The 14872-nt window shown below is 47.2% G+C and overlaps 1 protein-coding gene across 7 annotated transcripts in view; it reads right to left on the bottom strand.

Moving 5' to 3' along the window:
• Positions 1 to 2852: 2852 nt before the first annotated feature.
• The window catches only part of SESN1 (sestrin 1), a 58740-nt gene continuing 46720 nt past the window's right edge, over positions 2853 to 14872 (bottom strand). For 4 of the 7 annotated variants that reach the window (XM_015858663.2, XM_015858667.1, XM_015858665.2 and 1 more), the window contains exons 2-11: positions 11126 to 11191; positions 10064 to 10264; positions 8930 to 9112; positions 7893 to 8135; positions 6489 to 6636; positions 5927 to 6039; positions 5550 to 5740; positions 5165 to 5309; positions 4429 to 4482; positions 2853 to 3987 (exon numbers count right to left, since the gene is read on the bottom strand). In XM_015858663.2, coding sequence (XP_015714149.1) covers positions 3901 to 3987; positions 4429 to 4482; positions 5165 to 5309; positions 5550 to 5740; positions 5927 to 6039; positions 6489 to 6636; positions 7893 to 8135; positions 8930 to 9112; positions 10064 to 10264; positions 11126 to 11191 — 1431 coding nt within the window. In that variant the 3' untranslated portion in view covers positions 2853 to 3900. Of the gene's footprint in view, positions 3988 to 4428; positions 4483 to 5164; positions 5310 to 5549; positions 5741 to 5926; positions 6040 to 6488; positions 6637 to 7892; positions 8136 to 8929; positions 9113 to 10063; positions 10265 to 10499; positions 10619 to 10714; positions 10736 to 11125; positions 11192 to 14872 lie in introns of those variants that run through there. The other 3 variants (XM_032443226.1, XM_015858668.2, XM_015858664.2) reach the window with 3 other exon arrangements.

Raw genomic sequence — 14872 nt, 5'->3', positions numbered from 1 at the left:
CACCCATTTGGTAACATTTTTCTTAGCTGGCAAAATGAAAGAAAGCTGTTTGCAGAACCTCTCATTTTAAAAGGTGGGTACCTGGATCTTATGTACTGGAAAGGATATTGCTCGTTAGAATCTTATCTCTTACTCAAAGACTGGAATATTGCTCATTAGAAGCTATCTCTTACTCAAAGACTTGGACACACTTTATATGACATCCTGCAGCAGAACAGCCCAAGTGCTAGGGTAGGTATTCCGGAGTGTTACATCACAGCATCAATTCCTCTCACTGAAGGCTCTCACAGTCAGGAGCAAAGTTGTTCTTCAGAGGTCTCCCTTTCTTTACCTGATGCCATGTGGCTGGAATGTCCCAGCTCCTGTGGCGGTGCTGTCAGGATGCAGGCCAGCTGTTGCAGGTAAGGAGCCTTTCTGAATCAGTACTTCACATCTGTTACTATTCCTTCTTATTCTTCTTTCTTTTGCCATTTTAATTTCTGGTTAAAGTTGAGAGGGGAGATAAGCAGCTTCAATGCCCCATTTGCTCGTTGGCCAAAAGAGTGGATATGAAAGAAAGCAGGATGGGTAAGAGAGCGCTGGAGGCATTTGTTCTTGGCATTCGCATCAAGGCAGAAGGCAGGAGAACACCATGCTGCGCGGTGCTGGGTGGGGATGCAGCGAACAGACCTCGTGGCTAAGTCCTGTCAGAAGCTCTAATCAGAACTGAGAAATCCTCAGTGTATGTCTCTCAGAAGGCAGCCCTGAAACAGACCTCTTGCTCAAGTCCTTGTGATGGCAGAAATGTAGGCAATTAAAATTAGTTCAAAGAAAATGTTAGTTATTTCAGTAAATGCGAGTTATTGCAGTAGTTCAAGTTCAAGTAGTTCAGCAGTTTAGGGTGTCCTATAGCACAGCAGAACGGGATGTCCCAAACTGGAGGGGGAAGCTGGGACAGCCCACGGGTGTTACCTCTGTCCCCATCTTTGTTCTGTGACACTCAGGAAGAGGCACATTGTAATGCTAAGGCTGGCAGAGGACAGCTGAGGCCTCAGAGCACCCGTGGAGCCTCACAGGTCTGTGTCTTTTTCTAAGCAAAACTCTTAATAACTGCAAGCCCCAGAATGCTGAATTTTTGGTGTATTTTTATAGCATCCTCTACCATGTGGTTGTGTTTATGACAAACCTCAATGCAGGGATTCTCTTGTGATTTAAGGAGCCATTTCTATTTTAGAGAACAAGCACACAGCCTCTTGCACTGGTTATTTTTTCTGCCTTGGGAGAGTGTGTTCTCATGCACACGTGTGAATTTGAACTGAAACTCTGAAGATATAAAGCCAGGGGCTGCTAGGGAGGACTGTGAATTGCCCATGGGCAGATGAGACTGTCACATTCCTATAAGTAAGTGGAGATTGAGAAGAAAATGCTGGCTTTGTTGTTTATTTTATTAGTGCTTCATGTGGGCCCATGCAGGCAGCCACCTGTTAGCTCCCACCCCTCCTGCTCGCACAGACCGGGTGTGCTGATGCTGTCCTGGGAGGAAGGCCACAGCCAGTCTCTGTCCATGGCCTTTTGAACAGCTTCCCCCACCTACATCTTTTGGAGTGAGTTGCGTTGCTGCCACTATGCGCCCACAGTGTGTGGGGAGCACTGAGGTATATTGTTCCTGCATGCACAGAAGCTGCTGCACTCCATGGCTATGGGCTGAGGCACTGCAGGAGCTGCTCAGGGCTGACAGCCCACAGCAGCCACTCACAGATTAGTATTTGCAGAGGTGTCGCGGTTTCTTCCTTGCCTCTTAACAGCCTTGCTCCTCTTGTTCTTAAAACCTCAAATGCCTTGAACACCATTCATGGGAAAACCCAAATGTTTTCAGACCCCTTACTCTCAGGTGAGCGGCTCTGTGTGGAGTTAGGATCAGCTGTGAGCACTGTTTGAAAGTGTGGCAGGAAGAAGCTCTGTGCATACACACAATTTGCTCTTTGAAAAGGAAGAGGGCGCCTGCATATCCAGCTTGTGGCTGGAAATGGACAGGTGAGGCTTCATGGAAGCCTGCGTGTTTACCTCTGAGCCAACAAATGATCACCAGGAGCAACAGATGCTGCAGAAAATCAATTCCCAAAGTGGGAAGACACCTTTTTTTTTTGATACGTCTTTAGTCACAGCTTAGTTTTGTGATTTTTAGACAGGAAAGTTTTGCTCTGTTTTTGGAACGTTAGAAATCCTGTATTTTTAGTGAAGAGGAAACAGCAGATGCTTCCTGTTAGTCACCATTTTTGACAGTTTATTAATCTTTCTCCCCTAGATCATTTCAGATATTTCAGCTTCTTGGACTACAAGCCTAAAACTGCTGTCAGAATGTCCTGCAGCAGCAGAAACCAGTCTGAGCTAGCTCAGTTCTACTGGTGGGACTGGGTACCTCCATTTGTTTCCTGCCTTACTACTGTAAGTTTTGACACACGAGGTTACTAGAACCCCATCACAGCTGTGGGAGTGCGTCCAAAGCAGTTTGTCACAGCTCTGTGACTTTCTGTGATGCCTTTGGATCCCTCTCTCCCAGTATCCTACTGGACACATTGCCCAGCTGTGAGATAAACCTGTGAGGAAACAGAAAACCCCATAGAGCAGAGCACGCCTGAATAGCAGGTAGAGAACTAAGGGAAAGAAGGAGGGAGGATGGCGGGCAGATGGATGGCAGGTCTTCATGAATAGTGAAGAACTTCATTTTTTAAACTTTACCTCCCCCCTGGTTTAGACTTGGAAAAGCCATGGTTTGTCACTTTCTGAACCACTGCTCCGTTACCGTTTCAAGCACTTTAAAACCAGTCTAAACCAGGAAGAGCAGAAACGCAAAGCTAAACCACGCAAAAACACCAGGAGGAAAAAGTTGTTATCTTTATTTAAAAAAAGACCAATAATACTGACATATTTAAAAAGCAATTCACACTCATACAAAAGTATTCATGTGTTCTCCAAAACCACTGTATATTAAATGTCAGCATTTTAATCATGTTTTGAATTTACTAAAAATAGATGGTTTTTAGCCTAGTTATTTAAGCAACTGCAAAAAATCAGTAAGACCAGCGTTGGGCATGTAACGCAGTAGGACTGTTTGGCAGCCTAGAACAACATTCCCATCCCATGTGGCAGCCCCTGAGCAGGGATCAGCTCACCCTGGAGAAGCAGGAGGAGGGGCTGCGCGACATCGGACACGGTCAGATATGCACAAAGCTCTAAGGACCACGTCCTGTTCTTTCCATAGGAAGACCATTGCACTTTGGAGCTCACCAAATGACGCCGAACAAACGTCCTACAGCATCTTTAAGGCTAAACTAGTTGAGAAAATGAACTGCTATCTTTCAGATCATCGGTGTGGACAGAGGAGGTGTAGTTCTGATTCAAAATCAATCTAAATAACAAGGCTTTTTGGAAACCACGCGCGATAAAGGCTCAGACAATAGCAGTGCTCGCTTTCACTTTGAGCTCAGCTGGAACAGCCTCTGTTTGCTCCACCAGCACAAATAGCAGCATCGAGATTTTTCTAAAATTATTCTCGTGGGGAAAGCAAATGTCGTCAAGTCCCACTTCTTTTCACGCTCCAACTCCTGTTGCATTTGCCTTACAAGATCTATATAGCTATGGTTTGCGATATTGCCACGAGTCCATAGAGCGTCCCGTGCTGGCTGAAGCCAAACCGCCCCCATCGGGCAGCACTTCAGCACAGCCCCGTCTTTTCAACTGCCAAGCGTTTGCTGCCCCGTGGCAGCAGTGACATTCCAAAAGTGGAAAGAGCTGAAACTAAGGGAGTTATGGCACAACGGGCATCTTAATTTATAGCTACCATTGGTCCTGAGGCTTCGTATCTTCCTCTGCCATACTGCAGCTGTGGAACATTCCAGCGTCGACAGGCAGCCGGAGACATCAGGTCATATAGCGAGTAATAGCTCTCAGAGCATAAAGTAGTTCGGCTTGCATCCGAGCTTCTACCAGAAGCAAATTTACATGGACCTTTCAGAAGGAAAAGAAGTCACTCTTGAGCACAGTGCTCACAGAAACGTACTTCAGGAAGAGGAAGTCTGTGGGGCTGTGGTTTTCAGATTAGCTTTTGCCTTAGCAGTGGGGGAGAGCTTTGCGTGCTTCAGCTACCCAGGAAACTACATTAGTTCTATCAGTAAAGCTTGCTGCAGGAGGAAAGATTTAAGAGGTGCTCCACTGCTGCAGCGCAACTCAGCAGTGGGGCATGGGGTGGGGGGTGGTTCAAGTAGGGCCAGGGCGGTAAGAAGATGTGGGTAACCTGTAGTTAGGCCAACTGCTTTAGCTGGAAAAAAACAGACAAGCTTTCAAGCACAGAAGCCCTTCAGCAGTAGCTGACTACGTGCAGCTTGGAAATGACTGTGGAAGTTTAGCTTGATTTAGTTAATTAGTTGAAGGCAAAAGGGTGGTTGGTACCTGTGGAGCGGAGGGGGTTGTTAGCAAAGGAAGAGGTGGTAAGGTCGTTTGCCCCTGTGGGTCAGAGAGAGAAACACACAGCTAATTAGACACAGGTAATTATTGCCTGGACAATGAGGGGGTGGGAAGCAGCAGTGAAGCACAGGGGAAATCTTTAACATGCCATACAACTTTTGCTTCTGCTGAGGGAGAGGCTCCCAGCTGCTACCAGAGGCAAGAATCTGAGTTGCCCAGCCCATCTCTCAGTGCAAGCACTGCACTTCTGCGGAGGGGTGATAAAGAGCCATGCGGTGGTGGGGGGTGAGAAATGTTTGTTTCCACACGTAATGGCTGTGCCTGGCTGCCCTGGCAGCACTTCCATAAGGATGGTGTGGGAACGGCTACTGTGTATGTGTACAGGCCTTGGGTTTGGGCACGGAGATGTGAAGTTTGGGGCTTTAAAGAAGGGTTTGTGTGCTTGAAAGCTTGTAAATGTAACAAAAAAAATGATATGAACTATTTTTCTTCCACCTTTAAGTAAGTCGTATAGTACCCCTATTATAACTGAGTATCTCAGCTATTTTCACAAGGAGTTAAGCTGTTATCTAGCAAACGTTCATCATGAAAATTACTTCAGTCTGGGAATCCAAGCGGAAGCCCAGTACCGCTGTTAGCCAAATGCTGTCTGGGTAGGTGCGCTGGTAGCAGGGTTAACAGATCTCCCACCCCCACCCTTCAGAACGAACGCGCACTGTACCTTCTCAGAGTGTTCAAACTGCCTCCAGAAGCTATCATACATTCTTTTTGTGGTCTTTTCGGGAGTGCAAACCACAGTCTTGATATAAACTTTAAAGCTGCGGTCCAACAACTGATTAATTTCACCATAGTCGTAATCATCGTATCTGTTTGGAATTGAAAGAAACACACTTTCATTTTCAAGCAGCACTTATTTCACTTGCATTTTTTTCTTTGTAGCTTCCTACATACATGTGTAATTTGTACCACTATTGGATGTTTAAAAAGAGAACAAAAAAGCAAGCAAACACACACATATTTGCTTAATAAGAGCTCTGCTTCAGTTAGAAAAAAAAAGCCAGTATTAGCAAATCTGACGTATGTAAGAACAAAGGAATCAAACTGACCTTATTCCAAACATACAATGAATGTAGTTCCAAATAGCTCGTCTTAGCATTGAGGTATCCACGTCTTTGTGCATGGCCATTGTGTTGTAAGTCAGATTATAAGCAATGTGAAACTTCTCATCAAGTAGCTGTCCCACGTCTGGGTAAAGACGATTAACCAAGGAATAGCCGTGGTCTTCCCAAGAGTAATCCTTAAAAGAAGAACAAATGCAGACGTGAACTTGTGAAGGTCTGGTGCTTTAGAGTCATTTATCTCAGGGCAGATAACTGTAAGGGTTTTGTTTGCTTGCTTGCTTTCTCACCCATGGGGCAGTAAACTACAGTGCACCAAGTGGAGAGCACTTGAAGTGTCCTGTGAGCAGCTCCATCCTGCTTACCTGAGCTCGAAAGGTGGGCACGTGCATCCCGTGTCTGGAGAAGTCCTTGTAACCATAGCTGGTGTCCTCAAAGTGACGAGACACATCTCTTGTTGGCGCCGATTCTTCATCTTCTGTTAATTTCAAACAGAATTCCACACAATTTCAGTAACATCAAACTGGAATTGGAACTATTACAGCAAAATGGGAGTTTCTGTACTCTTTAACATAAATACAGTTTCACCAGACTACCCAGATTAAAAATCTTTGGTATGGCTTAGTATGGCTGCACCTATGACTCCCTAGAGGAAGCTCCTTAAAGAACATCCAGATTCTCTCTTACAGACAAGCATTTTTTCTCCCTTCTTCTACATACATACCTATCTTCAGTGCTGGCACTACTTCGCTTTTTTTTTTTTTTTAAGCATTTCCAGAAGAAAACAAGGCACTCCCCATCTCAATCCCTTCAAAGCAATGGTACGGTGTTTGTGACATCTAACACCTTTTTTCCTTCTGCAATGGTATGCATGTCTTCAAGCAATTTGGAACAGTGTAAACATGCAGACACACCACATTGCACTACCTGAAGAACACACCAACATGCTTTCTCTCTTCTCTCTTTCAAAACGTGTAGCCATCTCCTCCTGGCTGGCTTCCTCTTCATCTCTGCACTCCTGCAGTTGCTTCATTTTCTCCATAAGAGCTTCAACTTCACAGACCGACTCTGTAGTCTTGAAAAAGAGACACGGACATTTCATTTCTCTGTGTAACACAAACTGACGAGTATGGCAGAAAATCATCAAGCCAGAAAATTCAAACAGTTGTGTCCTGCATTTACATCTCCAAATACTGATTTTTCTAGGAAACCGGCTCTTGAGAGAGATCTGCACCGACCTCAGAGTTCACCTTTAGTCATCATCTTTTCTCAGTCAGACCCCTGGTGGTTTTGGTAGGTTTTAAGAGAAGCCTCAGCTTTTCGAAACCAGCGGCTGTTGTACTAAAATTGAAGTATTTTCTCTTACTTAATCTAGATGTTTAGCAACTGAAAAACGAGGGGCTGTAACAGAAATTCTGATAGAGGAAGTAATCACAATTTACTGCCCAACTGTTATTTTTTCCCCTCCTCTGCCCACATATTGAAGAAATCATGGAGGAGAACAGTCAGAGTGTAAGTGTAAATGCAATGAAATCTCAGAGGCCAGCTAGCGGGACATAATCTTATTTCACAAGAGTTGTTTTGTCACCACCACAAGACACCATTAATTCAATATCTGGTTCTGTAAAAATCCACCTGTACAAAGCAAGATGAAATTATCTTCAATTTATGCTGTTTTCCCCCTTCCCTCTTTGCCCTTTGCAATCAGTTTGCTCCTTCAGAAAACCAGCAAGCTCATCAGACAAAACCTGAATGCCATCTGCACCGTTACAGCAAAGTCTCACCCCGCAAGGAACCCACGCTGAAAATATCACCACACTCACATCATGCTTCTCACCAACTGGAAGCGAGCACACATCAGTGAGCACAGTGCTGCAGGCAGGAAGCACTGTTTTAGACACAGGATCAGAAAATGGTGAAAGATCTGGTGCGTGATGCATCAAAAACACCTCAAGGCATCAAAAGCTGCACTCGAAGGAAGAGCCAACTTTCCAGTGTACACGTGGAAAAGAAAAAAGCACTCCTGGTCACAGCTGCTCAGGCCATGCATCGCAGTCTAGCTGAGGTCAGCAGCAGTCATTCAGTTAAGCAAACAGACGAGACATAAAGAGCAGACGACAACAGAGAGATTGTATCTCTGTCTCTTCCTTCGGTGGCTTCCCGCAGCGTCATTTCTGCACCTCCTAAATGTCTCTTTTCAACTGGTTGCTCTTCATCTAGATTAGGCTAAGCCATCCCACTCTCACTGAACAGAAAGGCATCCTCGGTGTATTCAGTTCACAAAGAAACTACTGCTACTGAAAGAGGTTGTTTGTTCAGACAGACACTTACCGGAATACTTGCAGCCGGGCTGGCATGAATGTCATCCACCCCGTGGTAGCCATTTGTGATATCACACAAGCAGTAGTTGCTGACAGAAGGTGGCCTGAAGGTGTGACCGCCTTCGCAGTCGATCTCTGGGCTGATTCCGCAGCCAAACGTGAAGGAAGCAAGGGAGTGGTAGTGTGTCAGCAGAACAACAGCGTGGATCAGCTCTGCCAGGGACCAGCTGTTCTCTTCTGTCTTCAGAAGTTGCTTTAAAAAATAATGCAAGACAAAAGCACTAACTTTAAAAAAGGGTTCAGATGATTCCACCTCCATCCAATTTATTAGCGCATGTCTTTGCCCGCTGAAGTTATTTTCCCTGTATCCACAGTTGCCTCCTAACTCTCTGCTGCTACTAGTGTGCTCTGTGTCCCAGCTGCAGGTGACCTGGGGTTAAGCCACACACACACACACAGATGACTCCATTCTTCTCCCCAGCCCCTAAACAGCTACTGAAACCACTGCAGTTTCTATTTAGCACCGTATGGTTTGCACCAAAGCCAGGCTGAATTGTGCTGAAATTTCACACCTCTGATGAAGATGCAACCACAAGAGTTTCACGTTTCTTCTGCTGGTCCTTAGAGACTTGGAAAACCCTGGCAACTCCTGGCAAACCAGCTGTGTTAAAACTTAGCACCAGGGCTGGGCTCTGTCTCGTCCTTGTGGGTGGAATGCTCTACATTTGGCAAGAAGCTTCTAACCCCCACTTCCCCTTCAGGCAGGAAAGTGTGGGAGGTTTGGGGCCTCCTGGCACAGCGTGCATCCTACCCCCAAGCCTGCTGTCATTCCCCCACTTTGCACCTGGCAGGCAGCACTGAGCAAGCCCCAGCACCTGCCTCCTCTGTGCTAGGGGGAGAGGGAAGGGCAGGGGAGGAGAACTTGCTCCAGTAGCCACCGTCAGGACAGAACATCCCTCATCCTGTCTGGCTCTTAGCCCTGAGAATCTGTGACTGCATTTTACTGAAAAACAAGCATAGGTTCGTGTTACTCTGTGAAAGATGTACCTCAATATGCTCCTTGGTGATAAGCCAGGGTCGGTGAGCCAACATTTTGTTCAGTTCTCCCAAATTTTGCAGTTTTTGCGGTGCATTTTCCAGGCCATTCAACCATTTTGGGTCTCCACCAACATGCAGGAAGTCATTCACGTGGAGGTTAACAAGGTAAGAGCACTGATGTCTGGCTGCAGCCTAGAAGGGAAATCACAATTGTGATACAAAGTAAGTTTGTGCTTTAATGGCAATTACTGAAAGTAAGTCATCTTCTAAATACTACAGAATAAGAACTGCAGGGTTCAAAGATCGAGTTAAAAAAGAAAAAGGAGAGACTAAAAAGACTGACACATCTGCCTGTTTTGATGATTGTTCTCACACCATAAATATTGCTTGTCTGTATACACTCCAATGATGCTGGCCACAGATGCAACATGCCTCCACCCAGGGAGAAGTACAAGCATAGACTCACTGCTTTGCTGCAGTAAGAGTGCCACACTGCACAGTGGTCTCCAGAGCAGAGGAAACAACAGTGCTTCTAGATGGATCTTTGCCAGCCAGAACTAAAGTGGGTTTAAAAACACATGGAGCAAGAAGAACTAAATGGTAGCTTTGCAGCAGAGAAAAGTGCCATTTACTCAAATAGTGATGCTCTGCCCATCAAATTAAGCTGCAGAACAATACTTTAACTTCAGCAGGTGAATGCCACTGCACTGTCAGAATGGAAATGACAAATTCAATCCCTTTGGGCAGACAACTTGCTCAGAACAGATATTCAGAAACAGGATGGGACCGTGAAGTCAGAGGGAGGCGCATCTGATGGACCACGCACCCCAAAAAAGGCTGTTTTGAGAACCAGCTTCTGAGATACTAAGGAAACCAAAAGTAAGCAACTGTTTATATTTTTATAACACTTTTTTCTTCCTTGCATTCGCACCGAAGCTCTGAACATCAAGAACATCAAGTACTAGTCTGACAAAACAATTTGTTCTGCAGACAGGAACAAACCTACTCTGTTCTTCCCCTCAGCTTCTAGTGAAATGCCTCACCAACGAGAAAGTGCACAACACAGTAAGAATTGCTAGTAAAGAGATCAGAGATAACTGCCAAAGCAGCTGCTTCTGCTTGCTGCCGTGTGCTCCAACATACCATGATCCCGATGTAGTGCCGGTAATGAAGAGGGAGCGGGCCGTCCATCTGCAGCAGATAGTGCTGAGTTTTCAGAAAGCTTTCCAGATACTGTGGGTGGAAAACCATCACCAAGGTAACGTTGTCCAGTCGGCCCAGCGTAGCGAAAGAGTCTGCAAACAGCGTGTGCATCATGGCGTCTTCGCTTCCCACTTGAACGGTCTGATTTAACAGAAAGAACAATTAGCAATGTTGTCTCAGGGGCGCCAGTGAAACAGTAAACAAATGTATTGCCACAGCACCCAGAGCCCCGGTGAAAGGAATTACATGAGACAGATGTTAATAGCACTAAATCAGCACACAAAATGCCAAACACTGATACCACCAGCAAAGGGACTTTTTGCCTCTTTGCTTCCTCTCCTGCAACACTGACTGACTCCTCATTTCTAATTCTCACCTTCACTGTCTTGAATGCTCCAAATTCATCCAAGCTTTCTATAAAAACAGCAGGCTAGCCAAAAAGGAACAACCTCACTGAGGGAAAAAGGATGGAAACGAGAAGCTAGCTAGGACAGTGAGGAAGAAATAAAGGAGACTGAAGCATAAGGCTCAAGAATTCCTAGGAAACCACAGGCACATCAGCAACTTTTCCTCTGCTCCAAATCCTCCTACCAGCCAATGAGCAGCACCAGAAATGCTCGGCTGCAGCTCTCCAAAGTCTGACAGACGATTGGAATGGCAGAGGCAGCTCAAGAAAATCTAACCCCAGAGCAGAGGGGCAGGTACCTCGTGGACCAGTAGGAAACTGTGTCCAGACATTAACAAGGGAACAGATGCTCCTCCCCAGAACAGTATTGGGTTTCTCCACTGCTAGGCAGCAGAACAGGATGTTTTGTAACCATTCCAGGGCTCACTGCTTTTGCATATCAGAACCGTGGCCAAAATCTCACCAGGACCCAGTGTGAACACAAGTGAAAATATTCCGCAGTTCGGCAGCTATCTTGAAACCAAGTGTGGGTTACTACTAAAAGAGTGTTCCTTAAAAGCATAAAGTTCATTGTGTACTTGAAAACACCACCGCACCTCCTTCTCTGGGATGAATCTGCTTGGTCCGTGTCCCAGTGGTCTAGGAATTCTTATGCCGAGTTCCTAGAAAAGAAAAACACACCATCTCAGCATTGGGTTATAAACAGCTTTTAGCTGCGGTTGCAAGAAAGAAAGGAATATGTCATTCAGAGCAGAGCTTATTTGGGTACTTCGGGTCCTCTGCCATGGGAACTTTTACTGGTACCGCTTGTACAAATGCTAATTATTTTCCTCCAAGTGCTTCATAAGGAGCGCACTTGTTTACAGCTCACAGCCCTGCTCCCACAACAGAGAAGTGCAACAACAAAGGCCCTGTCAGCTGCAGAAAACATACACAAATATACATACGCACATGCGCCCCAACCTGGTTCACAGCAAAGTTGCACAGAGCATTTTTGGCAGGGTGTCCAGGACACGTTGTTCAGTACACAGCCGGCCGCCATGTGGTTGTGCCACTGATACAGAACGAGCGCGGTGCTGTGCATGTCAGGAAGCCAAACAGCTGTAACCCTCATCGGATCGTTTTTTTCACAACCTCAAAGAGGTCCTGAACTGCCAAAAGCACACGCTCTGTGTTTCCACCAGCTTTCTTTTTGTGATAAGTGGCTGCTGGCAGAGGAAGGGGCTGCTCCCTGCATGCTGCCCTGGCACCATCCCACTCCACAGCCGACACAGACCCAAACCTGCTCCAGCTGGGGCTGCACCCACATATGGCACTGGGGCACTTTGGGCACAGCAGAGCAGCCACAGCTCTCCAGGCTCTGTTGAGCCCCCAACAGCCGCTTGCCAAACTTAGCTACGTTTTCCCCACATAGATAAAGGCTGTTAGAAGCAAGAAATCCCAGACTCACTCAAAGTTGCATTTTTTCTCTCTTTAGCTGAGGTTTCTATTTGCACGAGCAGAGATGTTATTAATCAGTCACTATCCCCTGAACTTTCCCCTAAGATTAAAAACCAGCTTCCAAAAGCTCACAATCTGAGCATATCTATGTCAGAGCTGCCAAAGCCCATCGGACTGCAGTGGTCCCCAGCCAGGTGCCCTCATTTCTCCAGTTCCACCAGAATAAATGGAGACCACAAATGGCTCCTACTGCGACCTCTTCGCCTTTCCACGTGACTGCGAGGCCCGTGAGGTAGTTTTCCTCCTTAGGGTCCTGACATTCACAAACTGCTTTTGCTAAGCTGCCAAGACCGCTTGTCACTGTGGAATGGCATCTAGAACGTCCTCTCTGCAAAGCTCTGGTACAGCTCCTTGTCCCAGCTGCTATGGCACCAACTAATCAGGGATATCTCACATGAAGACGTGAAGGAGACATCCGTGCACACGCTGCCATTGAGCAGGTGGGCTGCAGCATCTGCCAGCTTCGGCACTCCAAGAGGAACACTCTGAAGTTTGATTCCTGACAAGTACATTTTACTCTTCTGCCCCAGAGAAGAGCCCAAACTACAACGAGCACACTGCATGTGATGGCTCCATCAGAAAGGCTGAACTGAAAGCAGCCCACCTCCCGGCCCCCACAGGGTGACACTGTGCTTTCTTGGGGGCTGAGGAAGTTGCCTTGCTTTCTCTCTGGTCCATAGATCCTGGCACCAGCCCAGCTCTCAGGAAGTGTGGATCTGCACCTCCATTCTGGTAGGGACGTAGCAAAGGATATGTGAACACTGCACGGCTCACTGCCTCAGTTTCCAACCTGCAAAATGGGGGTGAAAAATCCTCCTGAATGCTGAAAGCAGAAATAAATACACCTCGATATGGGGCATTTGGCTGCCACAGCCATGGGGCTGTACAAGTTCTGGCCCATCAGAAGTCCTCTGAAAACAGTCACTCATAGAATCACAGAACGGCCTGGGTTGAAAAGGACCACAATGATCACCCACTTTCAACCCCCTGCTATGTGCAGGGTCACCAACCAGCAGACCAGGCTGCCCACAGCCACATCCAGCCTGGCCTTGAATGCCTCCAGGGATGGGACATCCACAGCCTCCCTGGGCAACCTGCTCCTACAACAGACCTTTCAGAAACCATTTTTCCACTACTTTTTCCCCCCAGAATCAGCATTTAGCCACGTTTTTCCCACCCTTGCAAAACACCTCCAAGTTCTCTCAGCATCTCCATACGATACCAACAGCACAGCAGTAACTCTCAGAGTGCACCCAGAGGCTCTCCCCTTAGTTATACTGCATTCCTATGCTTACAGCTGCTCTTCCAAACATGTTCAGCCCAAGGAGCCCCACTCCCAGCCTACCCCATTCCCAGGCATGCCATGGCCAAGGCAGGGTGCAGCATCCAAATCTTCCCATAACAATGCAACCCCAAAAGCCGCACTCAGCCAAGCGAGGCTGAGCAGCAACTGCAAACAGCCACTATTTATTCAGCTTATTACAAAAGCGTAAGCGACTTTAATGTGATTCCAGGCCATCTGGTTGCACACCAAAGTGGCACCACTGGAAGGAAGTGAGGCTTTGGCCATAACAGTGCTGCGAGGCCAGAGGAGATCACCTCATTGATCAGAGAAATGCCACCCCTGGTGGCTTATGTGATGCAGTTCACATCTCCGTATTGCCACTGTTTGGGACCACATATGCTGGATGCTTGACATGTCTGAATCTCCACATCCCTCACTACCGCCATATCTGTGCATCTCACCTCTTTTATTTGTGCAGCACTCCTGTGAGATACAGCATGGGAACGATCTCCCATTTGGAAAACAAGAGAAGAGAAACTTTTCTGTATCTTTAAGACTGTGAATCAAGCCCATTTTCGGGGAAGGTTTTGAAATGCCTTGTCAGGAACAGCAGTGCTAACACACTGAAAAAAAGTCTTCAGATGGAAAACCGAATGGCAAACGTTTAAGGGGTGTATCTGATACCTGAAGAACAACGCGCCTCAGCACTGCTGGGAACAGAACATCATCAGTTTTGGTTCCGAACCTCTTCAAAAGGAGCATCAGTAGCGATGGCCACTGAAGCGCAAATTCTCAGTGCTGACCAGGATGCACAACGTTCAGGCTGCCCTGAACTAACAACCCGCTCTCTTCACGTACAGTCAGCACCAGCATCAAACGCTGCATCTCCCTGACATCTCCAAGGAGCAGGGAATCATCTCTTAAGGCTCAGGAAGCCCTCGCTGTCCGTTCCGTGCTGTGCCATGGGCGGGCCACGGAGCCGGAGTTTCCCTCGCCTCTAAAGATAAGCTGCTGTTTCGATCTCCCCGTACCCTCTTATCATCTCCGGGCTGACTGGCCTGAAAGCCGCACTTTGGGTTGTGCCGACATGGCAGCCCCGGGGGGCTCCCTTAGCAGACGGGCAGCTTTGGGAAATAAACACATCCGGAAGCAAAGAGAGAATGGATTAAATACTGCAACTCCTTGTCTTTCAAACGGCAAAGAAAACATCCCCCAGCCCCCCCTATAGCATTTCTAAAGACGGCGCTTGACAGCACCGCCTGTTTTCCCTATTCCATTCATTTACCTACCCCTAAAGCATCCACCCTAAAGCTGCCACATCTCGGAGCACAACGAAGTCGGTACGACGGCAGAAAGCTCCGCATCCCCCCGCCCCGCGGCACAGCCCGGCAGCAGACATGCCCGCACATGCACCGACACGGCCCCACCGACCGCGGTACGATACAAGCCCCGTCCTGCAGAACTGAAGGAGCTCCCAAAGCGGACTCCCAGGAGCAGTTATCCCTTCCCTGAGATAACGCTGCTCATCTCGAGAAGCGCGAGGCTACATCCCCCCAAC

This window comes from Coturnix japonica, chromosome 3 (assembly GCF_001577835.2).
Source record: "Coturnix japonica isolate 7356 chromosome 3, Coturnix japonica 2.1, whole genome shotgun sequence".
In the NCBI taxonomy this organism is placed as follows: Eukaryota; Metazoa; Chordata; class Aves; order Galliformes; family Phasianidae; genus Coturnix; species Coturnix japonica.
Note: the sequence above shows the minus strand (reverse complement) of the source record. Positions and strands in the feature narration are given on the sequence as shown.